At 39.9% G+C, this 27,753-nt stretch overlaps 2 protein-coding genes across 4 annotated transcripts; one reads left to right on the forward strand and one right to left on the reverse strand.

Moving 5' to 3' along the window:
• Positions 1-1,132: 1,132 nt before the first annotated feature.
• Positions 1,133-17,623, reverse strand: ankrd29 (ankyrin repeat domain 29). Of its 3 annotated transcripts, none has more exons than XM_052123534.1 (10): positions 17,422-17,623; positions 15,609-15,719; positions 15,232-15,330; positions 7,869-7,967; positions 7,606-7,704; positions 5,565-5,663; positions 4,517-4,615; positions 4,150-4,245; positions 2,106-2,204; positions 1,133-1,881 (listed from the first exon to the last, which is right to left on the reverse strand). In XM_052123534.1, the coding sequence occupies exons 1-10, from the start codon at positions 17,431-17,433 to the stop codon at positions 1,798-1,800; spliced, it is 897 nt and encodes a 298-aa protein (XP_051979494.1). In that variant the 5' UTR covers positions 17,434-17,623; the 3' UTR covers positions 1,133-1,797. The 3 variants fall into 3 exon arrangements, with proteins under 3 accessions (XP_051979494.1, XP_051979493.1, XP_051979492.1); XM_052123533.1 differs by having other exon boundaries at positions 15,232-15,333; XM_052123532.1 differs by having other exon boundaries at positions 15,609-15,771.
• A 4,164-nt stretch (positions 17,624-21,787) lies between these two features.
• Positions 21,788-27,753, forward strand: LOC127641122 (procathepsin L-like). Its single transcript, XM_052123898.1, has 6 exons — positions 21,788-21,866; positions 22,237-22,401; positions 23,414-23,635; positions 26,945-27,113; positions 27,405-27,510; positions 27,623-27,753. Exons 1-6 carry the CDS (start codon positions 21,840-21,842, stop codon positions 27,720-27,722), a joined length of 789 nt encoding a protein of 262 aa, XP_051979858.1. The 5' UTR covers positions 21,788-21,839; the 3' UTR covers positions 27,723-27,753.

A 27,753-nucleotide genomic window follows, 5' to 3' on the forward strand; every position in this document is an offset into this window, starting at 1 on the left:
CGGTCTCAGCTGTTGAATTATTCATGCGATGTTGATGACATTTTACGTTTTGAATAGAGCAGCCAGAAACAATGAATAGAACATCTTATTTTGTTGACTGCTGTTGTTACTAGTTTGGAAAGAGTGATTTCCTTTTGTTTACTGAGTCTCTTAAAAGTAATAATAAAAAAAAATCTAAATATAGGCTACTATTTAATTGGCAACAGAGTTTAATATAACTGAAGGATAAGTATTTTAATTACGGTCTTTTTTTCTTCACTGTAACCCCTACTCTTTTGAGGATATCTCTTCTGGAATAAAAATAATAAAATAAAATAAAAATAAAATAAAATATGACTATGGTATTTTTGTAATTTTGTAAAATAACTTTATTTGATTTATTTATATTGTTTTACATTTTATAAATATTTATTTTATTTTATTTGTTCCTTTTCCTGTATATATATACATTGACCTGATTGCTAGGGAGAGTAGTCACACGGGAAAACCTCGTGATCGCGGTTAGTGATTCTCGCTCTCAATGGGGCGTGTTGTAAGTTGTGCTTAGATCGCGGAGAGTAGCACGAGTCTCCACATGCAATGAGTCGCCGCTGTGTCATGCACAACGAGCCACGTGATAAAATGTGCGGATTGACTGTCTCAGAAGTGGAGGCAACAGAGACTTGTTCTCCGTCAACTGGATTGAAGTGAGCAACCGCGCCACCACGAGGACCTACTAAGTAGTGGGAATTGGGCATTCCAAATTTGGGAGAAAATGGGATAAATAACAAAGTTAAAAAAAAAAAAATATATATATATATATATATATATATATATATATATATATATATATATATATATATATATATATATATATATATATTTATTTTTTTTTAAATTATATTTATTATATTATATTATTTAAAATATTGTGGTATTTTGTATAAATGTAAAGATACATACATTTAGAGCATGTAATAGTATTACATTAAGATATTAAAAGAAAAGCGACACCTTTTCACCTTTTAGTCGTTTACATAATTTTAACCATGTAAACTTGATAACATTGTTCACCATAGACAATGAATGGAGTGATCTGTTGTCGTTTCTTGTTAATATGCAATAATACATCTGGGGGGAATCAATCTGCATTATTTTGTACATTTATTGTTTACAAACATACAGTTCACCACACTTTACACAAAGACAAAATGATAAACAAAATCAATGTTAAGAAACAAATGTATTGAAACACCCAATTCAAGTTTGGGTGTGAAAACAAATATATATAAAGTCTAAACTGCATTTCAGTTGAAAATAAATATGGCAAAAAAAAATGTAATAAATAAAAACTCTCAACAAGTAACCAGCATGTATTGAACTTTTGGGATTTAAATGCAGTTGGATATTGTTTTTCTTTGTCCTAGGAGATTAGGACCTAATTTTGGATAGTTTAATTAAAATATATTGACATGAGAAAAAGACACTGTATCATTATCAAGTTTAAAACACAACAAATGAACCAAACATAAGCAGCAGCATCCTACACCTGCCAATGTCATAGATGCAATAGACTGTATTTGTAAGTAAAAAGAAAAAGAAAAAAGTAACATTTCCAGGATACAGAATAAGCTGAATACTGTCAGTGCATTTGTATTGTTGATCTGAATTCAGAAGCTGCAAGCAAGCACCATTAAAACTGCTATTATGAGACTGGAAAGCTGTAACATTCACCTCTCTTGGGAGGATGTAGTGCATTTATTTTTCATGGACCTAAAAACAAACATTGCAAAGAGCAACGACCAAACACAGCAGTCATCAACTCCCTCCATTCAGAATGGGCAGTCGCAGGATTCTAAGGATGCGCTCGTTCTTTGTAAGATCTTCTGGCAGTTCGTTATTCTGTCGAAAAGAAGTGATATAACGAGTAAATCGGGGACAATACAGCCATTGAAACAACACAAAACCTTTGCGGATGTATTTTATTATCTACTAGTCTTTAAACAGCCTTTGCATTCATGCAACTACATACAGTAACATACAAGCCAGTAGATGGCAGTGCTAGCTATGAACCGTTATAACAACAGGCAGTTATAGTCTCTTGTTTCCTAAAAACATTAACAGACCTTGTTGGGTTGAGCTGGATCAGCATTTGCCTTCAGCAAAAGTGCAACTGTTTTTGGATTTCCGCCCATGACGGCTGCATGAAGAGCAGTAGAACCGTTCTAGACATCACATTAAAATACAACACAGGTATGTAGGAATATGTGGAAACATGTGACTTTTACAGCAATATAACCAAGAATGAGCCAACAAAGAAAAATAACATTACTAGGGATGAACCGATATGAGCATTTCTGGCCGATATTGATAACAATTTTGTAGGCTGATACAAAAACTGCCACTTACCTTATTTTATTATCAGATTAAAAATTGTGGCTGGGAATTTAACACATTAATTTCTGTAATCAATAGTTGACTGTTTATCGCTTACATTTTTTTTTACGCAATTAATGCAGAATCCGTTTTTGTAACTTTCAGAATTTTCTTCCTGTGGCTAAAATTTCCAGGAAGTACAAGCTCAACTCGACTGCACATCTTCAGAAACTGATTGTCCCTGGCATAATAAGCACGGGAGTGAATTTACTGCACAGAGAATGGAGACTTCAGCTGCAAGTGGCGAGCCAGGTGTGGGAGAGATATGCAAGCTGCCGTATCTCTTCGTATCACCCGAAAATGCTAATTCACTGTCATCTGAACCAGTATCAAAAACGAAACTGTGCGTGAGAGACCCAGCGGGTGCTTGATAGAGACTGAACTGCAGCCAGAGAAAGTACTAGTTTTGAGATTTTCACCTTCAGCAAATTAAACTTCAGCATTCAATTTGTTTTATATCTGTATGTATAGTATCTAATAATGCATTGACAATGTACACTTAATTTTATCTTGCCAATAAAGCTTGTTATGAATTAAATCTGCCCATTTTACCCAATTATTAAAAAGTTAACTGGAAAATGGGAGAAAATTTTGTCCAACTTTTATGGCATGTAAACGTATACTTTCACATTTTTCCAAGATTTAAGGCCTTCACACACAGGATGTGGCAAGTGCAAGTGTCTAGTTTATTTTCAATGAAAGGCATGCGGCATCGCCTGTGGATTTGCTAGTGGTGCCCAGGCTGCACAAGCGGTACTCGTACACCCAAAATCCTGCCGCTTTCAAGTGCACGGCCCTTCGCGGCAGGCGGAGTGAAATATATAAATATTTGATCTTTTTCTGAGCGGCTGCGGCAGCCATGTCTGACTTAACCAATAATTATATAAAATAAAAAAGTTTCTTGTTGATTGAAACTGTGTCAATGTCCGCCCCTGAAACCAAAATATTATTTATACCAGTAAAAATATGTCTAGTTTATAGAGATAACAACTTAACGTTCTGTACTATTAATTATATAAAGATAAATAATAATTAAATTATTTAAATTATTCAATCATTTCAATAAATAATAAAAAAATAACACAATTAATCATGTCTCCGGAAATCATTATATATTGAATAATTTTTATATGAGGGACTTTCTCAGAAAATATTTGTATACATGATTAATTACAATAAATTAAATGTATTGGAATAATATGCAATTAATTTGATTAACATTATTGATCGATAGCCCTACTAAAACTAAACTCTGTTAAAAAAAAGAAAATTTTAACATGTACATATTTAAACAATTCAAATAAATGATGACTAACCACATTTTTGCAAGTTGTTTAAGACAAAGTATAAAGTAAATATAATTATGATTTAAAATGTAATATTTATTTTAATGTACCATGATTAATCGCGATTAATCACAGAAAACAATGATCAAACATTTAGTTTTTTAAAGGGATAACAATGTTGCAGTTGCAGTTCTCACATTTTATATTATGTATTTGACATACTTTATTTATTTTGGTAGGTGTATCTTTATATTACACACATAGAAAAATGTTAAACACAATTAATGCAATACATTAACGCAATTAGAAAACAAAGGTTCGTCATATCTGCGTGTTCGAGCATCTGACCGATTAATTGATCAATAATTGGCCAATAAATGTTGATGGCGGTGCATCCCAAAACATTACAGTATTCTTTCATATTTCTGTCAACGATTGTAAAAAATACCTTCAGAAGACCGAGAGAAGGTGAGAACTTGAGGAGTTCCTCAATCACATTACAATGTCCTTTATGTGCAGCCTTGAACAGCGCTGTGGAGCCATCCTTCAAACAGAAACACAATCCAACACAGCCATAAATCACTCAAGCAGGGAGAGAATAGGCTCAGTTACTAATTTGCCAGACATTTCATGCATTTTTAATTAGCTTCTTTTCCACTTGGCTGAACAGTTTGATTCAAAGCAGAGTAGAGAAACAGAGCAAACTTTCAGGAAATCGACGTAAAAACATACTGTAGGAAAAATACCGCTCTGCCACATGCATTTGGACAAAGATAGAAAAAAGTAGATTAGCTGAACCAGAGTTGTAAACATACTTTCCTATCTGCATCGCGGTCTGCACCTCGTAGAAGCAGAACTTTCACCACCTCACAATGTCCCATCTGGGCTGCCATCCAGAGTGGAGCCGTGCCATCCTGACTCAGAGCCAAAACGAAACAAAATAAACATGGGATACAAAAATGAGAAATCTCCCAGATAATCTCTTGTCAAGAAGTTGACAACTTTTAATGACAATACATTGTAGATGCCAATTTGGTAGCAATATCTGACATATAACGTTAAAGGTGCTGTAAGCGATTTTTTCACAGAAAGTTATGTAAAACATTTTACTTCTCCATGAAAGATATTCATGAAATAAGTGTCCTGAGATATCACACTGTGACAGCAAACAAAAATGTGACTGTGGACAATGACGCTTTCTGCCTGTCAATCATTTTGTGTGTTCTCGTAGTATTGTAGTTGCAGCGAATTATTGAGGCATAATACCATTTTTATGCCATGTTGTTCATAACAGTTGTCAGTTGAGGGCGCTATTTTGCTGCTGTTGTTTTTGCTTGTGTTGGTCCCGCCTTACAGGTAAAAGATTAAATCACCTTTTAGATACAGATATCGCCTGTCAATCAACATAAGAACGGACATGTGCTTAAGCTATTCAAGCCGGGAATTTTTTACATTATCTGAGGTGATGAAGCACAAATTATAATTCCAGTGTTGTCAGATTTTATTGCCTATTTTTAAATATGTTCTTTGATCGTAATCTTGACCAACCATTTATGAGATTTCAGTGTCTCCCCATTCAAGTAGATAGAAGGTGCACTTTCATGACTGGAAATAGCTTCCCGAGAGCGTTCCAAAGATGGCTGACAGCGGACTGACTTGCTAGAAAGACTTTGATAAAGCTTGTTTGGTATCTATGGAGTGTGGGGTTTTGGGAAAAGGGGGCATGGCTAATCCAACGGCTCAGTTTATGGGAATTCTAGAATGGCTAAAATTGCCTACAGCACATTTAGATATAAAACTAAAGAAAAAACGAAAATACATAGTCATAAAGATCATTAGTATAAGTAAAGGCTGCTCCGTCACCTCTCGAGGTTGATTGACTTTAGCCCCAGATGACAAAAGCTGACGTATGACGGTCACATGACCCTCCTGGGAAGCCAAGAATAAAGGTGTTGCACCATCCTGAAACAATGTATTCCAAGAAAAATCCTAATAAAACACATAGTTCTGGTCCTGGATTCTCATTGGTCAATACAGCAACACATCTGTGCTAAAATACATGGTAACAGCTATGATGAGTTACTAGGACAAAATCTTCTCAAATTTGCTTAATAAAATACCATTTGAATAAAATATTGTACCCTTAATATTTTATAACATAGAAAACAGCTTACATCAGCTTTATGACATAACTTACTGTCAAATTATATCCATGTCAACTCCTCTAAGGGATGTGTTTGGGCTATGATCTAGAAATGAACAGGTCCCATTCCTAAGAGCACACACTAAACACTGAATCAGCTGAAACCTCAGATGAGCTGGCACAAACGTGCATCACACTGGCAGCTGTGGCTTTTAACCCTTAAGTACTGTTGGGGTTCATTTTGACCACTTTTGAAATTTGCTGTTTTAACTCAGTGGCATGAAATTTTGTGACTTTTCTTACATTTGCTATCGATAAACACACCAAAAACATTGGGCTGGAATCTTCTTGTGTGACAAAAATACTTACAACTCTTCATGTTCGGGGTCAACTTTGACCCCACAAAGGAAATGAATGGGGAGACGATAAAACCGAGCATTTTTCTTTTAATTTGTCAAATAAAATCAATAAATCTGCTACAATGCAGAACACACACACACACACACACACATACATATATATATGAAGGGGTGATCCTATAACACATACACAATGCAGAACGCACATTCTCTCTCACACATACACACAGTAATGAATAGGTGACACTATAACCGAGATTATTTTTTTTATAGAATTTGTCAAATAAAATCAGCCACAATGCAGAACACACACAGAAATGAAGTGGTGAGACTACAACACATTCACAATGGAGAACACACACACACACACACACACACACAAACAACCTTCTGCCATAAGTGCATGGATTCAAAAACAAGACTATAGTTTATGATGATACTTAGTATTATTCTTCACATTTTATACTGTTCTTGACCCTTTATTGGTTGTTTTTATGAATAATTTAGTTGTTGCTGCTCATTATTGCTGTTCAGTTCACTGAATTTTCAGAATGTTCATGCTTGAAAAAATGTCAAGATTGACATTGCAAAAAGTTTGTATTGTTTGTACACAAAACAAATGATCACTGTTCATTCCTGTTCATTTCTGTTTATTGCTGTTGGTTGTGTTGACTTTTTTTTGTAATCTATTCTATTGAGTTGAATTGGGATGTTTGAAATAAATGATAGGTAACAAAAATCATACTCTAATTCTTCTCTTTGTAACACCATGGCCAATAATCATAATGTGGCATCATTGCAAAAATTGAAACTTCAAAACACCTAAAAAAATATATATTTTGACAAAGATTTTGGTTTTTGAATGGCCAAATTTATATCCAAATGCATAACTTGTGATGGAATCTAAAAAAAAATCAGTTTTCTACAACCAGGCAAACGAGTGGACCTCTACAGCCATCTACTGGTTATAGTTGTAATTTCATGTCATTTTGCAATTTTTTTTTTAAACATTACCAGCAGATGGCAGCAATCTGTCCCTAAAGCATGACAAATATAAATGTTTTCTCTATAAATGAAACTGAGTAATGTAGATCTTTACTGAAGTGAATGTAACATACAGAATATTCTTATTTTATATGAAAATTAATGGTGTATTTTAGTAATTTTGAGGCAAATAAGGTCAAATATACCATAAACCCCCCCAAAAACTGCACAACTTCATAGTTAATAAATGAATAAAGTGAGTGATATTGCATTTGTTTGAAAAAATTACATGAGTTGGGTACAAAATTACACATTTATGTCTAATGTCAAAATTTGACCCTAAACAGCATGAGAATGCACCCGAAACGAACAGAACACAAGGGATAAAGAGTAACATTTCTGTGTGGTGTTGACTAACATTAAGCTGGTCATGGACGTTTGCTCCGTTCTTCAGCAGGGTGTCGACCACTTTAGAGTGACCATACTGACAGGATGCAGAAAGTGCCGTGCCACCATCCTATGACATGAAAACAAGAGGTATTAACATTAAACTATACGCAAGTGACAAAAACACAATGATCTAGGGAAGTTTCACTATAAATAAATGGGTAAATAATTATGTTTATTAAATTATATTTTAGTTTGTTTTTTTATCATTATGAATGTTGTAACATAGCATACCTTTGTCTGAAACTCAGTAGATGCTCCAAATTCAAACAGCAGCTTGACAATTTCATTATGTCCCTGCTGTGAAGCAAAGAAGAGGGCAGTGGAACCTGTCTGGACAAACACACAAACACTAAAGATATTAATACTTACACATACACACCAATACGAGGAGCACTTTTACCACAACTTGTTTGATCAGCATAACCTTTCTCTCTTTATATATTTAGGTCAGACAGAAATAACCTTCAGTGCAGCCTATAGCAAAACAGGAGAAGAGCAAAGCTGTGTCAACAGAAATGTCAGTCAGTAAAATGTTATGTAGTATATTATATTGAATATAATTAGGGCTGGGAAATATAACACATTATTTTCTGAGTTGACGGTTTAACGCGTAAAAACAAATTAAATATTCAATATCCTTCTTTTTCAACACCTGAAACACAAATTTTTTCCCCCACTTCCTGTGGCTAAAATTGGCAAATATAAATTTCCAGGAGGTACACAATTGTCTCGACTGCACATCCTAGCACAGAAAGTGATTGTGTGGAGCAGTGCATGCTTATTTATTACATGCAAAACATGTCCCAGGCCTAATAAAGATGGGAGTGGATTTACTGTACAGAGAATGGAGACTTCACCCGCAAGAGGAGAACCAGGTGTAGGAGAGATACTGGCAAGCTGCCGTATCTCTTCGCATCTCCTGAAAATGCTAATTCGCTGTCATCTGAACCGTGCGTGAGAGAGACCCAGCATGTGTATGACAGAGATTTAACAGCAGCAAGAGAAAAATATAGGTTTGAGATTTAAACTTCAGCATTCAATTTGTTTAATATCTGTATGTATAGTATCTAATAATGCATTGACAATGTACGCTTAATTTTATTTTACCAATAATGCTTGATATTAATTGAATCTGCCCATTTGATCCTATTATTAAAAAATAAATAAACATATTTATTGTTAATATTTGTTTTAATTTACCATGATTAATCGCGATTAATCACACAAAACTGTGTGGTTAATTAGTATCAACATTTTTAATCGATTCACAGCCTAAATGTAATATAGTTGTAATGATTACCCTGTCTTGTCTCTCTGTTGCCCCCTTGTTTTCCATCTTGTCACTTTTCACTTCTTAAGTTTTCACTTTAGTCCCTTATTTAATTCCATAGTCCACCCTGTCTCGTTTCACTGTTGCCCTCTCGTTTTCCATCTTGTTGTCACTTTAGTCCTTTATTTGATTCCACAACCCTCTGTTAGCGTTCGTATTCACTGTTCATTGTTTACACCTGCCCTGGTTAATTTGCCTTTGGTTCCTGTTTATCACCTTGTTACCTTGTTTGAGTTCTGTCCTTTCATTGGCCACCTTTCCCACGTTTGTCTATTTATACCCCGTGTCTTTGTGCTGTCTTTGTCGATCGTTGTTTGGTGTAAACCCGGTATGTGTTCCCTGCCCAAGTTCTCCGTTTGATCCTTCGTGTTTTAGTTAACTGTTTTATGCTTTATTTCCCCATCGTGGGTTGTTTGTTTGTGTTTACCTTCTGTTTATTCAAATAAAGCCTCAGCTGCGTTTGGATCCGTAACTCCTCGTCTGCCTCGTTACTCCAACATTACAGAACGATCGACCGCACATGGATCCAGCAGCTATCCGAGCCAAATGTCGGCTGCTCAATTTGCAGCAAGAGCACTACCCGCTCGTAGACCACGCTCGCTACTTCCTCCTCCTGGCCAACGCTACTGACTTCCCGGACTCTGCGCTGATGGTCTTCTTCAGGGATAGCTTAAATCCCTCGCTGAGGGAGCAGGTGCCACAGGCAACGCCCGGCAGCACTCTCCGCGACTACCTGGAGATGACCCTACTAGCGTGCAGCTCACCGCACCCTGTCACACCAGCCCCACCTGTCAGCGAGCCTGCCCCCACGCCGGTCGCCTTCCATGAGCCAGCGCGGCCCACTGCGTCTGCCCGGAGGAGGGAAAGAAGACGGGCTTCCGCCTCCCGGCCCGCGCCAACCCCGGTCTGCGAGCCTGAGCCCACGCATGTCACGGTGAGCGAGCTAGAGCCCCCGCATGTCACGGTGAGCGAGCTAGAGCCCCCGCATGTCACGGTGAGCGAGCTAGAGCCCCGCATGTCACGGTGAGCGAGCTAGAGCCCCCGCATGTCACTGTGAGCGAGCCCGAATCCTCGCCAACCACGGTAACCCAGCCAGAGCCTGTAGCCTCAGACATCAATGAGCCAGTGCCGCAAGCCCCAAACGTCAATGAGCCAGTGCCGCAAGCCCCAAACGTCAATGAGCCAGTGCCGCAAGCCTCAAACGTCAATGAGCCAGTGCCGCAAGCCTCAAACGTCAATGAGCCAGCGCCTGTAGCCTCGACCGTCCCTGAGCCAGCGCCTGTAGCCTCGACCGTCCCTGAGCCAGCGCCTGTAGCCTCGACCGTCCCTGAGCCAGCGCCTGTAGCCTCGACCGTCCCTGAGCCAGCGCCTGTAGCCTCGACCGTCCCTGAGCCAGCGCCTGTAGCCTCGACCGTCCCTGAGTCAGCGCCTGTGGCCCCGATCGTCCAAGAGCCAGTGCCCAAAGCCACGACCGTCCCCGAGCAGGTGCCAGTAGCCACGACCGTCCAAGAGCCAGTGCCAGTAGCCACGACCGTCCAAGAGCCAGTGCCAGTAGCCTTGACCGTCCAAGAGCCAGTGCCAGTAGCCATGACCGTCCAAGAGCCAGTGCCAGTGCCAATGGCCGTGACCGTCCAAGAGCCAGCGCCTCTCGAGCCTTCCAGGGCTCCTCCTCCCGAGCTTTCCAGAGTTCAGCCATCCGAGTTTCCCGAGCTTTCCAGAGCTCAGCCATCCGAGTTTCCCGAGCTTTCCAGAGCTCAGCCATCCGAGTTTCCCGAGCTTTCCAGAGCTCAGCCATCCGAGTTTCCCGAGCTTTCCAGAGCTCAGCCATCCGAGTTTCCCGAGCTTTCCAGAGCTCAGCCATCCGAGTTTCCCGAGCTTTCCAGAGCTCAGCCATCCGAGTTTCCCGAGCTTTCCAGAGCTCAGCCATCCGAGTTTCCCGAGCTTTCCAGAGCTCAGCCATCCGAGTTTCCCGAGCTTTCCAGAGCTCCGCCTCCCGAGCTTTCCAGAGCTCCGCCTCCCGAGCTTTCCAGAGCTCCGCCTCCCGAGCCTTCCAGAGCTCCGCCTCTCGAGTCTTCCAGGACTCCGCCTCTCGAACCTACCAGGGGTCCGCCCCTCAAGCCTCTCGAGCCTCCCAGGGCTCCACCTCCTGAACCTCTCGAGCCTACCAGGGCTCCGCCCCTAAGCCTCCTACGGCTCCACCCCCAGAGCCTCTCGAGCCTCCTGCAACTCCGCCTACGGGGCCTCCTACGGCTCCGCCTCCAGAGCCTCCGATTGCTCCGCCTCTCGATCCACTCAAGCCTCTGACGGTTCCGCCCCCAGAGCCTCTTGAGCCTCCTACGGCTCCGCCTCTCAAGCCTCTCGGGCCTTCCGGAGCTCCGCCTCTCAAGCCTCTCGGGCCTTCCGGAGCTCCGCCTCTCGAGCCTCCCAGGGTTCCGCCTCTCAAGCCTCTCGAGCCTCCCAGGGCTCCGTCTCTTAAGCCTCTCGAGCCTCCCAGGGCTCCGCCTCTCAAGCCTCTCGAGCCTCCCAGGGCTCCGCCCCTCAAGCCTCTCGAGCCTCCCAGGGCTCCGCCCCTCGAGCCTCCCAGGGCCCCGCCTCTCAAGCCTCTCGAGCCTCCCAGGACTCCGCCCCTCAAGCCTCTCGAGCCTTCCAGGGCTCCGCCCCTCAAGCCTCTCGAGCCTCCCAGGACTCCGCCCCTCAAGCCTCTCGAGCCTTCCAGGGCTCCGCCCCTCAAGCCTCTCGAGCCTTCCAGGGCTCCGCCCCTCAAGCCTTCCAGGGCTCCGCCTCTCGAGCCTTCCAGGGCTCCGCCCCTCAAGCCTCTCGAGCCTTCCAGGGCACCGCCTCTCAAGCCTCTCGAGCCTTCCAGGGCTCCGCCTCTCAAGCCCCTCGAGCTTCCCAGGGCTCTACCCTTCAAGCCTCTCGAGCCATCCACGGCTCTGCCTTCCGAGCCTCCTCCTGAGCCTCCTACGGCTCCGCCTCCAGAGCCTCCAGCGGCTCCGTCTCCTGAGCCTTCCTTGGCTCCGTCTCCTGTGCCTTCCTCAGCTCCGTCCCCGGAGCCTTCCAGGCCTCCACCTCAAGAACTGTCTACGGCGCCACCGCCCTCAGCTCCGCCTCCTGAGCCTCCAGAGCCTCCCTCTGCTCCGCCTCCTGAGCTTTCCAGGGCTTCGCCCCCCGAGCCTCCTACGGCTCCGCCTCCAGAGCCTTCTAGGGCTCCGCCTCTAGAACCTCCTTCGGCTCCGCCTCCTGAGCCTCCCTCAGCTCCGCCTTCTGAGCCTTCTACGCCATCGCCTCCCCCGGCTCCACCTCCCGAGCCTCCCTCGGCTCCGCCTCCCGAGCCTTCCACGGCGCCGCCTCCCAAGCCTTCTACGGCTCCGCCCACAGGGTACACCATGGCTCTGCCTGCCTCTGCTCCGCCCCCAGGGTCTCCTGCGGCCCTGCCTATGCCTCCTGCGGCGCCGCCACCCAAGTCTTCGACTGCCCCGCCTCAGAGGTCCTCCTTGGCTCCGCCTCACGCGGCTCCGCCAGCTCCCCAGTGGCCACACCTCCCAGGTCCCCTGAACCGGCCATTGGCCCACGACCACCTCCCAGGCCACCGAAGCTGGCCCCTGTCCTGTGGCCTCCTCCCAGGCCTCCTGACCCGGTCCCTGTCTTGTGGCCTCCTCCCAGGGCTTCTGACCCTGTTCCCGTCCTGTGGCCTCCACCCAGGCCTCCTGCCCCTGTTCCTGTCCTGAGTCCTCTTCCCTGGCCTCCTGACCCAGTCCCTGCCCAGTGGCCTCCTCCCAGGCCCCCGACCCGGTCCCTGTCCTTGCCAAGTGGCCAGCTCCCGGGCCATCTAAACCGGCCTCTGTTCTGCGGCCACCTGACCCTTGTCCCTTGACACACCCCCATAGACTGCTTGCCTGCCCTCTCGGCCTCCATGGTCTATCTATCTACCCTCTCCACCTCCCTGGACTGCCTAATGGCCCCCGCGGACTTCCTGCCTGCCCAGTGTACCCCCCCTGGTCCGCCCATGTGCCCACTTGTCTCTGTCTGTTTGCCCCTGGTGCCCTCATTTTGGTTTTTCTTTGTGGGTCTTTTTCGTCTTTTGTTGTTTTGATCGTCTGGAATCCGATCCTTAAGGGGGGGGCTATGTAATGATTACCCTGTCTTGTCTCTCTGTTGCCCCCTTGTTTTCCATCTTGTCACTTTTCACTTCTTAAGTTTTCACTTTAGTCCCTTATTTAATTCCATAGTCCACCCTGTCTCGTTTCACTGTTGCCCTCTCGTTTTCCATCTTGTTGTCACTTTAGTCCTTTATTTGATTCCACAACCCTCTGTTAGCGTTCGTATTCACTGTTCATTGTTTACACCTGCCCTGGTTAATTTGCCTTTGGTTCCTGTTTATCACCTTGTTACCTTGTTTGAGTTCTGTCCTTTCATTGGCCACCTTTCCCACGTTTGTCTATTTATACCCCGTGTCTTTGTGCTGTCTTTGTCGATCGTTGTTTGGTGTAAACCCGGTATGTGTTCCCTGCCCAAGTTCTCCGTTTGATCCTTCGTGTTTTAGTTAACTGTTTTATGCTTTATTTCCCCATCGTGGGTTGTTTGTTTGTGTTTACCTTCTGTTTATTCAAATAAAGCCTCAGCTGCGTTTGGATCCGTAACTCCTCGTCTGCCTCGTTACTCCAACATTACAATAGTATAATATAATTAGGACTGTCAAATGCTTAAACGTTTTAACTGAATTTATCTCAATTAACAGCAAATGTCAAAATTTGCTTTAAAAGCCCCTAAAATAACAATAATTCAATATATAAAGATAAAATCATTTTAAATAGTTATAATTAAATTATAGATAAAATATATTGTAATAATAATAATAATAATAATAATACAGATAATAAAAATGCATTACATTATTAAGTGGCTTTATAATGCAATATATAGTTTATTTCTATATTACTGAACATAAGCCAATCATTGGCCCGCAGTTCACAGCAATTAAATTTGCAATTGGATTCATCAATCAGCCCGATTGATTAAGGACGCACCAATGTACATCTGTGCATCTCAGTTGCATTGCGTCATAAACCAACCGTTTTTAGATTGGTGTCAAGTTTAACAAAGTTTGAAACTTAGAAAAACACATCTTGAGATCCCTGCCTTTTGATTTGTGCTCCATCAAGCTGTGTTTGTCCGCAAGAACGTGTTCTCATCTTGTGCTGTCTGCTCTCTGTAAGTGTGGTTTGTTCTCTGTATTAGCTGCACGAGTTTTGCTTACTGCCCCCTGCTGAAAACAGGTGAGGAGGTCCTCCAAGCTTAAATTGCTCAGATATAAGCAATATTCCTTATTACAGTCCGGGGACATGATTAATTGGGATAATTTTTTTTATGTGTTATTTTTTGTATAATTAATTGCACCGAATGAATGTATTAAATTGACAGCCCTAATTATAATATGATTTTTGGAAACATATCTCTGTAGGTAAAGAAGCATTGTGAAGATGTATACCTTAATAATAAGGTACCAGTTTAAGTCAGAAATATAGGTGCTATCTAAGGCCACAGGATATTTGTGTCATTTTTAACATAATTTTTCTGGAAGTCATGAAAATTCCCACCAAAGTGTCATTTCCAGCACATCTCAAATTCTGTAATCTGTGGTAGAAATGACAGTGATGGAAACAATATTTGTAACTTTTTTTAAATAAAATATTAAACAATATTTTCACACTTTTTGCATAATTTCGCAAAATGACGACCAATAAAAATATTCTGCTCATTAGTCATTTTTATCTTGATTTTTCTTTGTTTTCTTCACATATAACATGTCTCATACTTTCATCTCAAGCATGCTCGTCACTGACAATTTTGTAAACGTTGATGAACAGGTACACTAACTTTTGAAAACTTTTTTAGGTGCGAAATTATTTGGTGTAGTGGTCATAATTTTTTACAAATATATAGAAATAATTTTAACACACTAAATATTGAAATGTTTTATGTTTATTTCACTCTTTGTTTAGATTATCATAGTTTTGAACATGTAATAATAAAAATTTTTATCAGATTTTCATAGGTGAATACAGAAAGTATTGTTCTGGGATATAATGAAAAATGTGTACATAAAAAGCCTTTAAAAGGTACCAAAAATGCCTGGTAAAAATGTGACAGTTATGTTTTAATGACCTTTATATTAATAGAAAAATAATTTGATATCTGTTCTTTTAATAATAATAATATTTTGTTATATACACACACACAAACACAAACACAGAGCATTCATACCTCTCTCTGTAGGTTGATATCTGCACCTTGCATAATGAGCTCCCGGACACAGTCATAATGACCACTGTAGGAAGCCACCATTAACGCTGAGGTGCCGTACTGCTTAAACACATCATAAATGATTATTACTTCACAAGTAACAGTGATTGCTGCTCAACTGGTGGAACACTGTACAAGGCCATGGCAGGGAAAGACTCCAAAGAAATATCAGCATCATGAATGTACTGGAAATCGCTTTGGATAGAAGTGTCTTCTAAATGCATATACTTAAATGCATTATTTTGCTCCATGATTGTTTCCTATTGATTGAGATTTTCACATACTGAAAGGCTAGCAAACTGTGAGTGAAGCATGCATGAGAGAAGAGGTTTGCTTACACCATCTTTGCAGTCTACATCCACTCGGCCACTATTCAACAACAGCTGAAGCAAGGCCAAGTTTCCTTTCCTTGCTGCCCAAAACACAGCGTTGGCAAGGGGCGTCTCCTTCTGTCGGGCACATAAACAAGCACATGCTCGGTGGCGTACAATCACACATAGGCTAAACAAAAAAGACAAACACATATGGAAGATCCATGAAACTGTATGTGTACAAAACCAAATAAGAACGATGTCAGAGGACAGCACATACTGGAGGAGTTTATCAACAGCATCATACATTCTCTTTTTAGCCCATATGCGTTCAAGTCATCTCTGACAAAGATGGCCAGCAGTGGACTGACTTGATAGAAAGACTTTGTTTATACCAGAGACTATACAGCAGAGACGTGCCACTACTATTTAAATGAATGGGAGAAATTGAGTGCCCAACGGTCAATTGATGTAGAAAGGAAGTCCTGCCTTACAGTTAAAACAAGTAACCTTTTAGACACAGACTTCGCCTGTCAACCATCTCGAGACCGTCAATCCGCGCATCTTATCACGTGGCTTGTTGATCACGTTACCGCAGAGACATTGTGCGTGTGGTGCCTTCACTCTAATCTCTGCGGCATCCACGCACAACTCGACAGAGCCCCACCGAGAGCGAGAACCACATTATGGCGATCACGTGGAGGTTACCCCATGTGACTCTACCCTCCCTAGCAACCGGGCCAATTTGGTTGCTTAAGAGACCTGGCTGGATTCACTCAGCGCGCCCTGGATTCGAACTCGCGACTCCAGGGATGGTAGTCAGCGTCATTGCTCGCTGAGCTACCCAGGCCCCCCGAAAATTTTGTTTTTTAGCAATCTTGGCCAACAGTTTTTGAGATTTTTGTCTTCCCCCATTCAAGTAGATAGGGGATTGGGCTCAAGATGGCGCCAAGTATGGCTGCTGTGTTGCGAGCTCCGACACAACACTGTCACAAGACTTTCACCCACTGTTGCACTTGTGTATATGGTCGTGTGACAATGAAGTGATTTGATTTGATTTGAGCTGCACCGGCATGACTGGCAATAGCCTCCCGAGAGCGTTTCAAAGATGGCCGACAGTGGACTGACTTGCTCGAAAGACATGGGTAATACTCTATTCCCTGATAGCACATGTACAATGTCCAGACGTCTATTTGATGTGTGCGTTTATATCGCGAAGACCTCTATTTTACATTGTTTGCTATAAGACGTGTGTCATTATTGAAATACGTCAATACTTCCTCCTAGATCATATCTAATTTTCCACAACTCATTAGTTTTTTGTCTACTGAAATTTCTTGGGAAGATATATTTTCAGTGTGGAACGATACAAAAACAACTGTCCCAACCATAGCCTCGTTGTCATTCCCGTCAAAGATGGCGCTGTTTTGCGATTGTTTTTCTTAGTGAAGATGCGCGAGACGGACGTATTTGACATTTGCGCCACGTCTCGCTATTGTTTTTAATTGCGCCGCGTTTTTTTACACGCCTTAACTGTTAAAACGCGTATCGAAACATGCTATCGTGGTGTTGCGACCAGCTAGTTTTTAGCGCAAGGACGCGTTCTGTGTGAACGGCCCCTAACTAAAGGCTATTCAATTGTGGTCAGCATGATAATTTTTTTGGAAGGGCAGGGAGGGCGGACACACCGTTATAAGGCCATAAACACGCGCGCATGTCCATTACAGCTGCTGAACATGCTTTTCAATAACCTCACAATTCATCATTTGATGTCCAGTTTTCTTAACGCATATTTAGATTTAATTATATGTTTTAAGGTTTCCAGTATGCATGTGTTTACCTTGAAAGACATCCTAGGATCTTCATTCGAGCTTTATGTTGCTTGTTCGTGCGGTCTCTTTTGCATTGTCGGCAGCGCCCATTCATTCACAATGCGTGTTTCTTTCTGCCGCTCTGAAGATGTGAATGAAATGTTTTTCTGCCCTGTTTACCGCAGTGACTGTTGAACTCACGAGCATGAACGAGCTTTTGCCTCAACAGCGAATTCCTTTTTATCCCCCGCCTCTCTCTGTTTCTATCTCTCACACAGGGAGAGAGGGAAAGAGATATCTATAGGCTCCCAGATAACAAGTTTTTTGGTTTCTAGAACGTTCCACGAACATTCGTTTTTGGTTTAGGAATTATTATTATTATTATTTTTTTTTTTTTTTAAAGAAATAAAACGCTCCCCTAACGTGGAAGGGAATACTGGAAATATTAATACGATTTTTTTTGTGTGTGTGTGTGCTTCTTTAATAAACAAGAAGACAATTAAAGGTATAGTTCACCCAAAAATGAAAATTCTATCATCAGTTACTCACTCTCATGCCATCCCAGATGTGTATGACTTACTTTTTTCTGCTGAACAGAAACGAAGATTTTTAGAAGAATATCTCAGCTCTGTAGGTCCTCACAATGCAAGTGAATGTTGGCAAGAACTTTGAAGCTCTAAATCACATGAAGGCAGCATAAAAGTAATCCATACAACTCATGTGGTTAAATCCATGTCCTCAGAAGCGATATGATGTAAGAGAAACAGATCAATATTTAAGTGCTTTTTTACTATAAATTGTCCTCCCTGCCCAATAGGTGGCGATATGCACACAGAATGTGAATCGGCAAAACAAAAAAAGAAGTGAAAGTGGAGATTTATAGTTAAAAAAAAGTACTTAAATATTGATCTGTTTCACACCTATCAGATCGATTCTGAGAACACAGATTTAACCACTGGAGTCACTGCCTTTCTGTGCTTTTTGAAACCTTCAACATTTTGGTCACCATTCACTTGCATTGTGAGGACCTACAGAGCTGAAAGATTCTTCTAAAAATCTTTGTTTGTGTTCTGCAGAAGAGAGAAAGTCATGCACACCTGGAATGGCATGAAAGTGCCTAAATGATTAGAGAATTTTCATTTTTGGGTGAACTATCCCTTTAATAACCCCTTAATAACAAAAAGGGTCTAACAATACCAACCACTGAGTTGTTCTGTGTGTTCTATATCACTTTTGACATACGCCTAATAAGCAATTTGTGCATATTTAATAATATGATGCCTAATTTGCATATTTTAAAAGTTTCATATGGTAAAGTCACAATACAAATATAATGTTATGTATTTTGATTAAAGGAAAAGAAACATTTTAGCCTGTAGTGCCTCCCTTTTAACAAAGGCCTGCACATGCAATCATGGGATGAAATGTAATAACAGGGGTAAATTATGACACCATTATGACACCATTGAAGAACACACAGTTTGATTGTATGCAGAAAAAGAGAGACAGATTACTCAGCAGTCACCCTCTTAATAAAGGCCTTGGTGTGGATGAACTATACTTTGTGGATATGGTGTCTTCACTACTTCACGTTCATTATATTCAAAACATGAGGCCATCACACAAAAACACATACATTAGACTTCTGAACATTGCTGACTCAGTCTAGTGTGAAATATTTAACAACAAATGAAAATAAATAATTTGAGTCACAAACCTTTAATCAGACTAGTTTTCCAGGGATAACAATTTAGGATCTTTTGGATATGTTTTATGTATGACAGCAACGTGTTTTTGGTGAAGTTGGTTGGGGTTAGGATTATTTGAGTCTTGTTAATTAGTGCCTTCCTCTTTCGCAATAACATGGAATAGGAAGTCTTAACATATGGACACACCTTCCAAATTATGGCACAGTATATAATGCAAAAGACACTGACACTACCTGCCATCAACTTTCTGCAGAGCTTTTGCATCAACATGTTTGGTAAGTTCAGAAGGAACCGTAAGTTTGCTGTGGACTCTATATAAATATTATAAACAAATTACATTTTTAAAGTGCTATTTTTTTGCAACGTGTATCATTGAGATGTTGCTTTATAATACATGTAAAATGTAAAAAGCTGAAAGTATGAAAACTTTAAATACTCTGTTTATATAAATATTTGACCTACAGTGAATTGTGGTTGTTTTAGTTTTTGGTGTAAAAGTCAGTATTTCTAAGAACAAGAAAAAAAAGAAACATTTTCAGGTCACATTTTTTGTCTTCTTTATTTGATCTTTTTTTCTTCTAAATCTGTATCAAGCACACAGGGTGGCACTGTTTGATAGAGCAGCACTGCTTGCCCTCCTGATGTGGGCACCTCTGCAAGTGGCTTCAGATTCAGAAGAAGAGGTTGTCTCAGAGTGGAAGCTGTGGAAAAAGCGCAATGAAGTGTCTTATGATGAAGAGGTTTGTTGGAGGCACAGTTATGGTCATTTGTGTGGCTTATTTATTAAATGATTGGCAGGTTGTGAGTTGAGTTTGTGAACTTACTTACATTGTGTCTTTGAGAATTGCACTTAAAGTAAAGAAAAAGTAAAGGGCCGTTCACACCAATTTCATTTTCAAATCCGTCTGCCCTGTTTTTCAATAGTTTTTCTATGTAAACATGCGCTAGATGGACATCATTGACCGCTGTGATGTTTCAGCATTTTCACCATTTCAAGTTAGGGGCCATTTAACACAGAATGCGTTCTTGCAATAAAATAAGCTCGAAGTAGTGCTGCAATTAGAGCTGAATGCAGGTGTCTCGAGACGTGTTATTAACCTTTAAATGCAAGGGTGTTTCGCCAAACATTATTACACACTCAGGTCTTTAGAGAACCGGCATTTATATCTATCACAGAGTGATATATGAAATACCCAGATAGCGTAACATGTTCAAAACATTTTCAAAACAATTCAAAAATATTAGAATAGAATATATTCTGATATATGTTTATGTTTTATTTTACATACTGTATATCAAAGAGATGATGCAATAAATATAGAACAGTATTCTTTACTTCCACAATAAAATTTCATGAGATGCAACTGGCTGTCAAACACATACTGAGCTACACATAACACATAAGATTCACATAAGCTACGCATACAGTATGTATTTTCTCAGGCATTTATTGAGTCTAAATTGACGCACAACTTACAGTAGTACATCCAAATGGCAATAGTCATATCATATTGTTCATGTGTTACACTTGCTATAGTTTACTTCCCCATTGTTTCTTCATCAAATAGCAATGCCAAATGTAAATCAAGTAAATAACTGACACATCAGCGCCACCTTCAATAAAAAAGTATATTATGTATGTGCACATGCATATCGTCACCTTCCTAAAATAATTGCCTAAGTCATTTTTTGACAAAAATGATTTTTTTGCATAAGTCATCTCCTCATGATGCTGGCCACCTTTGGTAAAATCGCCCACATCCTCAGTTGAACAGATCACGCAATTCTACCTTTTTGAGTGACATTATCAATAAATATCATATATTCAATTATTGGTTCAGTGTTTTGTGTTTTCTGAGAAAAGTGAAAAAATGACTTAGGCAATTATTTTAGGAAGGTGACGATATGGAATATTGATAATTTGCCATTATCACACAGAAAATCAATGTAATTTGTATGACTATAGTATTCATTTGTCTTGTAATAAACAAAGAAATATATGTCATGTGATAGTAAACTTATATAGATATAAGATCATCATAAAAATATGATTTTTTGTTTTGCAATTTTGCGATTTTTGTTGTTGTTACACTTTTCAGAAGAGAAAGGTTGAGGAATACTAAAGAGGTGTAGGCATAACTCCAAAAAATGCTTGAGGTACAGAAGGTGGAAAGATGTCCCGGGTCACTAAAGACCTGATGTATGCATTAAAGGTTTTTTTGAACTTGACACGATGATTATAAAACACAGTATTCCTGCCCAAGATGGGGCGCAATGGTCAAAGACATCTGTCTAGCTCATGTTTACATGAGAGAACAATTAAAAAAACAGCACGGATGGACACAAAGCAAATGCGCTCGCTGTGAACAGCCCCTCAAAATTATTTTTTAAAATGCTCTAGACACCTGCATTGTGTGTAGCTTCTTTTTTTCTTGCGCAAGAATGCGTTCAGTCAGAACGGCCCCTAAAAGTCGCATTGGATATCGGAATGAGTGAAACGTGGAGTAAAAGGCTACTATTTAAAATAAAATATGCTACTACTGCATAGCTTAGAATTTTTATTTAGCAATTTTGGGTTGTTCAGATGTTTATATGCACTCATCTTTTTATTCATTCTGTCCTTTTTGTCTTTATAACTGTAGAGTGATGATGCTCAGAGGAGGGCCATCTGGGAGAGCAACATGAGGTTGATTGACCAAAACAACGAACATTTTCGTTTTGGAATTTCATCGTTTAGCATGTCAATGAACAAATATGGTGACCTTGTAAGTAAAACAGGTCACACACATTTCTCTTTCTAGGAGCCAGTTTCTCTGAACTTATCCCAGATAGCACACTTACATCTCTGAGATGTCTGTTTTACATCTTTTCATTTGGAAAGCATCACAATCAAATTAACATCTGCTAAACAGCTTACAAAGATCAGATTTACAAACATTCTAAATCATAAACATCTCAAAGAGATCTGCTGAACGTCTTATTGATCTGAGAGGAACACCTTGTAGACGTAACCTAAAAAAAATACGCCTTCCAGATGTAAACACACACATCTAAAACGGACATCTGGCTGATGTACTTGCGCTATCAGTCTTATTTTGTATCTTCTTTATTTATTTTATTTTTTGGAATCTGCAGACTAAGTTGGAGTATAAAAATTTACTGGGCGCACCAATTAATGGTCGGACAAATAGAAGAGGAAAGATTGCATCTGCTCAGGTGCTCCGTTCCAGTGCCAAGAGACTGGGATTGACCACTGTGGACTACAGAGCAATGGGATATGTTACTGAAGTTAAAGACCAGGTGAGTCTTTTCTCCATTTTCACATTGCCTTTTCCTTTTTATTACCCGTTTTCATTATTCCACAAGTTTCCTTATTGAAGTGTTGTTTTTATGTCATGAATACCAATTAGGACTGTCAATCGGTTAAAAGTTTTAATCAAATTAATTACATGATGTTCCGATTAATTAATCGCGATTAATTGCATTTAATTACATATACAAATATTTGCTGAGAAAGCCCCTCATATAACAATAATTAAATATATAATGATGAAATAATTATACATAGTTATCTTTAAATATAAATATATATATATATATATATATATATATATATATATATATATATATATATATATATATATATATATATATATATATATATATATATATTCAGATAATTAAAATGCATTACATTCCTGTGGCAGAACAGTTAATCATTGATAAGACCATACAGAATGCGGCTTTAGAATACAATGTATTGTTTACTACCATATTATTGATCATAAGACTATCATTGGCATACAGTTCACAGCAATCCATTTCACAAGTGAATTTGTCAATCAGTTGGAGATTTATTATGAGTGCTTGTTTAAGAACCGTCAATGTACACCTGCGTTAGATATGCTTGTGTAGCGTCTCGGGTGCGTTGTGTCATAAACATACATTTTTTAGGTAACTGTGTCAAGTTAAATATAGTTTAATACGCTCCATCAAGTGTTTGAACGCAAGAATGTGTTGTTTTGTTCACTGTAAAAACTGCGCGTTGCCACACAGCTGAAATTTCAATTACTGCCCTCTGGAGTAAACAGGTGGTACTACAAGCTTGCATTTCTCAGGAATCTTCCTTATTACAATCCGGGGGCATTGCGCAATTTTTTTTTACGCATTATTTTTAATACAATTAATCGCACTGAATTAACGCGTTAAATCGACAGCCCTAATACCAATAAAAGAAAAGTTGCCAGATATTAAATGTTAAATTAAGCATAATTTAGGTTGCAAAATGAACTGATTTGTTGTCTTTGTCCAGGGATTCTGTGGGTCGTGTTGGGCATTCAGTACTACAGGTGCCATTGAGGGACAAATGTTCAAGAGGACGGGGCAGCTGGTGTCCCTGAGCGAGCAGAATCTGGTGGACTGCTCCAGGTCTTATGGCACATATGGATGCAGTGGTGCCTGGATGGCAAATGCCTATGATTATGTGGTCAACAGAGGGTTGGAGAGCTCCGACACCTACCCCTATACATCAGTGGTGAGTGATTTTGTTCATATGAATTAGAGAATAAACCTTAAATCAGTACCTTTTGTTTTAAACTTATCACTTTAGTTAGTTTGGTGTCAAAATAAAATGTTCTTCAAAATTATGTGTTATTGCATGAGGTGGCTTAAAAATAACACTTCTGCCATACTGAACTGAAAGAGTTCTTTGAATGACTGTTCCAGTCCAAACTTGCTACTTAAACTAGTTAAACTACAGTCAAGCTAGATAAAAAAAAAAAAAGTAGTTAGCTACATTACAATTTGGGATTATAGCAAAGTCCCTTTAACCCCTTAAACTCTATGGTTCAATGGGGTCGGCAGTACATCGCAAAATAAATTTAAGCTTAAAACGTTCAAGTCCCTGGATACATAGTTCAGGCATATGTGGTATCATTTGAAAGCTTAGAATTTTCATAGAAAACAATTACTTTTGCATTTATATTACATAACATAATCAAATAAGAGCTGAAAACCTCAGTGTCGCAAATAAGCGCCACCTAGAGGTAATGTGGTAGAAATATGAATATAAAAGTCTTTCTCATACCACTTAAATTATTAAGTCATATATCAAATGAAATCTCTCATTCTCAGGAATGTGACTATACAGTTTAGTATTAAAGCCCCAGTATACTCATGCAAAAGTTCTTCTTCGTTCTGTGCTCAAAGCCAAAAAGAAGTTTGAAACAGATGAGCAACGGTATACTGTTTGAGAACATTCAGACACCTACACCTGCGGGAGGCATTTGAAGGTGCATTTCAGTATGCGGACGCTAAAGACTACATGCAAAACATCAACTAATGTGACGTTAAAATTATTTATCAATGACTTCATGCCTAATTTTAAAGGCCTATTCACACTTCCCCAACTCAAACCAACACCAACAAACACTTTTTGGGGGTTTTGTTGTGTCAGTGTGTTCACTCTATTGGGTTTTGTTGGTTCAGTGTGTTCACTCTATTGGGTTTTGTTGTGTCAGTGTGTTCACTCTATTGGGTTTTGTTGGTTCAGTGTGTTCACTCTATTGGGTTATGTTGGTTCAGTGTGTTCACTCTATTGGGTTATGTTGTGTCAGTGTGTTCACTCTATTGGGTTTTGTTGTGTCAGTGTGTTCACTCTATTGGGTTTTGTTGGTTCAGTGTGTTCACTCTATTGGGTTTTGTTGTGTCAGTGTGTTCACTCTATTGGGTTTTGTTGGGTCAGTGTGTTCACTCTATTGGGTTTTGTTGTGTTAGTGTGTTCACTCTATTGGGTTTTGTTGTGTTAGTGTGTTCACTCTATTGGGTTATGTTGGTTCAGTGTGTTCACTCTATTGGGTTATGTTGGTTCAGTGTGTTCACTCTGTTGGGTTATTTTGGTTCAGTGTGTTCACTCTATTGGGTTTTGTTGGGTCAGTGTGTTCACTCTATTGGGTTTTGTTGGGTCAGTGTGTTAACTCTATTGGGTTTTGTTGGTTCAGTGTGTTCACTCTATTGGGTTTTGTTGGTTCAGTGTGTTCACTCTGTTGGGTTATTTTGGTTCAGTGTGTTCACTCTATTGGGTTTTGTTGGGTCAGTGTGTTCACTCTATTGGGTTTTGTTGGGTCAGTGTGTTCACTCTATTGGGTTTTGTTGGGTCAGTGTGTTCACTCTGTTGGGTTATTTTGGTTCAGTGTGTTCACTCTGTTGGGTTATTTTGGTTCAGTGTGTTCACTCTATTGGGTTTTGTTGGGTCAGTGTGTTCACTCTATTGGGTTTTGTTGGTTCAGTGTGTTCACTCTGTTGGGTTATTTTGGTTCAGTGTGTTCACTCTATTGGGTTTTGTTGGGTCAGTGTGTTCACTCTATTGGGTTTTGTTGGGTCAGTGTGTTCACTCTATTGGGTTTTGTTGGTTCAGTGTGTTCACTCTATTGGGTTTTGTTGGGTCAGTGTGTTCACTGCTGGGTTTTGTTGGGTCAGTGTGTTCACTCTATTGGGTTTTGTTGTGTCAGTGTGTTCACTCTATTGGGTTTTGTTGGTTCAGTGTGTTCACTCTATTGGGTTTTGTTGGTTCAGTGTGTTCACTCTGTTGGGTTTTGTTGGTTCAGTGTGTTCACTGTATTGGGTTTTGTTGTGTCAGTGTGTTCACTCTTTTGGGTTTTGTTGGGTCAGTGTGTTCACTCTGTTGGTGTTTGTTAGGGCAGTTCTACAATGACGTTTATGCTTCTCAACAATCTAAATCCAACTGCCAACTTTATAATGTTGGTGTGTGTTAGAGTATGTTTGGGCAGTGTGTATTGGCTTTAAGAGTAGAATTTACACTAGATCAGTAAAAAAGTGGTTTTATCCATTCAATGATTTAAAGTAATATATATGCAGCAGATAATGTGTAATTTGTCTTGTTTACATTCTGCATTCATGGCACTTATGCGCTGACATGCTATACATGGCCATAATATGCACCGGTTACACTCTGTTATTGTCATTTATGATGACGCTGATAGTACTGTAAATATTGATGTAAAAAAGAATGTAAGTAGGCAGAATATAGACAAAAGAATGATGATAAGAGAGGCATATCTTACTTTGGGCAGATTTGTGAATGGTTTTCGGCTGCAGAAGGCACATGAGTGAATGGGCACTTGAGAGCGTAGATTTTTGATTTTGAACAAACAAAAAATAACAATGACATGTTCTTTGAAATTGTCTCTATGCGAACAATCGTACAGATGTAGGTTTGCAAATGTTGTGCTCATGTTGACTGACTGGACAACTTAACTGGAATTAGCCGTTGGCCTCAACGTAGGTGGAGCTCCAGGTCACACCTCCTGATGATGTGGACCAATGGCAGTAAGAAGGGGTTTAGCTATTGCATAAAGTTCTTCTGAAAGTTTGCGCTGGCGAGCTCTTACAAACCACCGAAATGAATTCAAAAACACCTTGGTTTTGGCCATATTTTGTTCGAAATGTTGTCACACCCATTCGCTCTGCGATTTCGTATGAAGTATACTGGGCCTAAGACTGCACAGGGGCTCAAGTGAATCAGTGAATCATTTATGTGAACCAGTTCATTTACAGGAAAAATCAAAATTGATCTGATTCACTTAAATTATTTGGTTTTCCTAGTGCTACACATGAAAAAGAGGAAGGTTTAGGTGAGCATGTTTGGTTACTCCCTCTGCAATTGAATGCGACTGGAAAATTGAGCTTGTTACAGGAAAAGCTACTGTATTGTGAAAACAGAGGAGCTATTGTCACGTGTCTAAAAATACGTTAGCTCAGACTTTCCTATTACACACATGGAAGGTTGCAGTGTTTAACTTCTTTATGTTTATTGGTTTGTCAGGATACTCAGCCCTGTTTTTATGACAGCAGCCTGGTTGTTGCCAGAATCAGTGACTACAGATTCATCCCGGCTGGAGATGAACAGGCACTGGCTGATGCCGTGGCAACTGTGGGTCCAATAACTGTTGCCATAGATGCTGACAACCCAAGTTTCCTCTTTTACAGCTCAGGTAAGATTTAATTTATTTCAAATATCATAGAATCTACTGTAATTGACTTTACAGTATGTGGCAAATCTATTATTTTGATTTATATACTGTATAATCTCACAATATAAATCATATATAATATACACTCACAGCACTTTATTAGGAACACCTGTACATCTACTTATTCATGCGAGTGTTCAGAGTGTTCCTAATATAGTTTATAAGATATTTTAATCTCCACTCAAAAATAATAGTTGTGATTTGTATAACATATGTTAGAATTTAGATTAACATAACAAAACATTCCAACAGGGATCTACAAGGAGTCTAGCTGTAATCCTAACAACCTCAATCATGCTGTGCTTTTGGTTGGTTACGGTTCAGATGGTGGCAAAGATTACTGGATAATCAAAAACAGGTGAGAAATCACTGATCATAAAGAGTTTATGAAAACATTAACACCTCATATAATGGTAGTGTTCTCCTTTGATGCATCACATTTGTACCTTTTTTCCCCTTTCTTTCCTCAGTTGGGGAACAGGATGGGGTGAAGGAGGCTACATGCGAATGATCCGAAATGGCAAAAACACCTGCGGGATTGCCAGCTATGCTCTCTATCCTGTTGTATGAGAAGAACTTGAAATTTTGCAATAAAGACAAA

This window comes from Xyrauchen texanus, chromosome 50 (genome assembly GCF_025860055.1).
Source record: "Xyrauchen texanus isolate HMW12.3.18 chromosome 50, RBS_HiC_50CHRs, whole genome shotgun sequence".
In the NCBI taxonomy this organism is placed as follows: domain Eukaryota; kingdom Metazoa; phylum Chordata; class Actinopteri; order Cypriniformes; family Catostomidae; genus Xyrauchen; species Xyrauchen texanus.

Excerpts from the sequence above, each read along its gene's own strand:
- LOC127641122 (XM_052123898.1), top strand. The coding sequence starts at position 21,840 with ATGTCAATGAACAAATATGGTGACCTT. Across the intron at positions 21,867-22,236 it reads TGAACAAATATGGTGACCTT|ACTAAGTTGGAGTATAAAAA; the intron begins GTAAGTAAAACA and ends TGGAATCTGCAG. Across the intron at positions 27,511-27,622 it reads TACTGGATAATCAAAAACAG|TTGGGGAACAGGATGGGGTG; the intron begins GTGAGAAATCAC and ends TTCTTTCCTCAG.
- ankrd29 (XM_052123532.1), bottom strand. The coding sequence starts at position 17,507 with ATGAATGGGCGCTGCCGACAATGCAAAAGAGACCGCACGAACAAGCAA. Across the intron at positions 15,772-17,421 it reads ATCCTAGGATGTCTTTCAAG|CCTATGTGTGATTGTACGCC; the intron begins GTAAACACATGC and ends TTTTTTGTTTAG. Across the intron at positions 7,705-7,868 it reads CTACTGAGTTTCAGACAAAG|GATGGTGGCACGGCACTTTC; the intron begins GTATGCTATGTT and ends TTCATGTCATAG.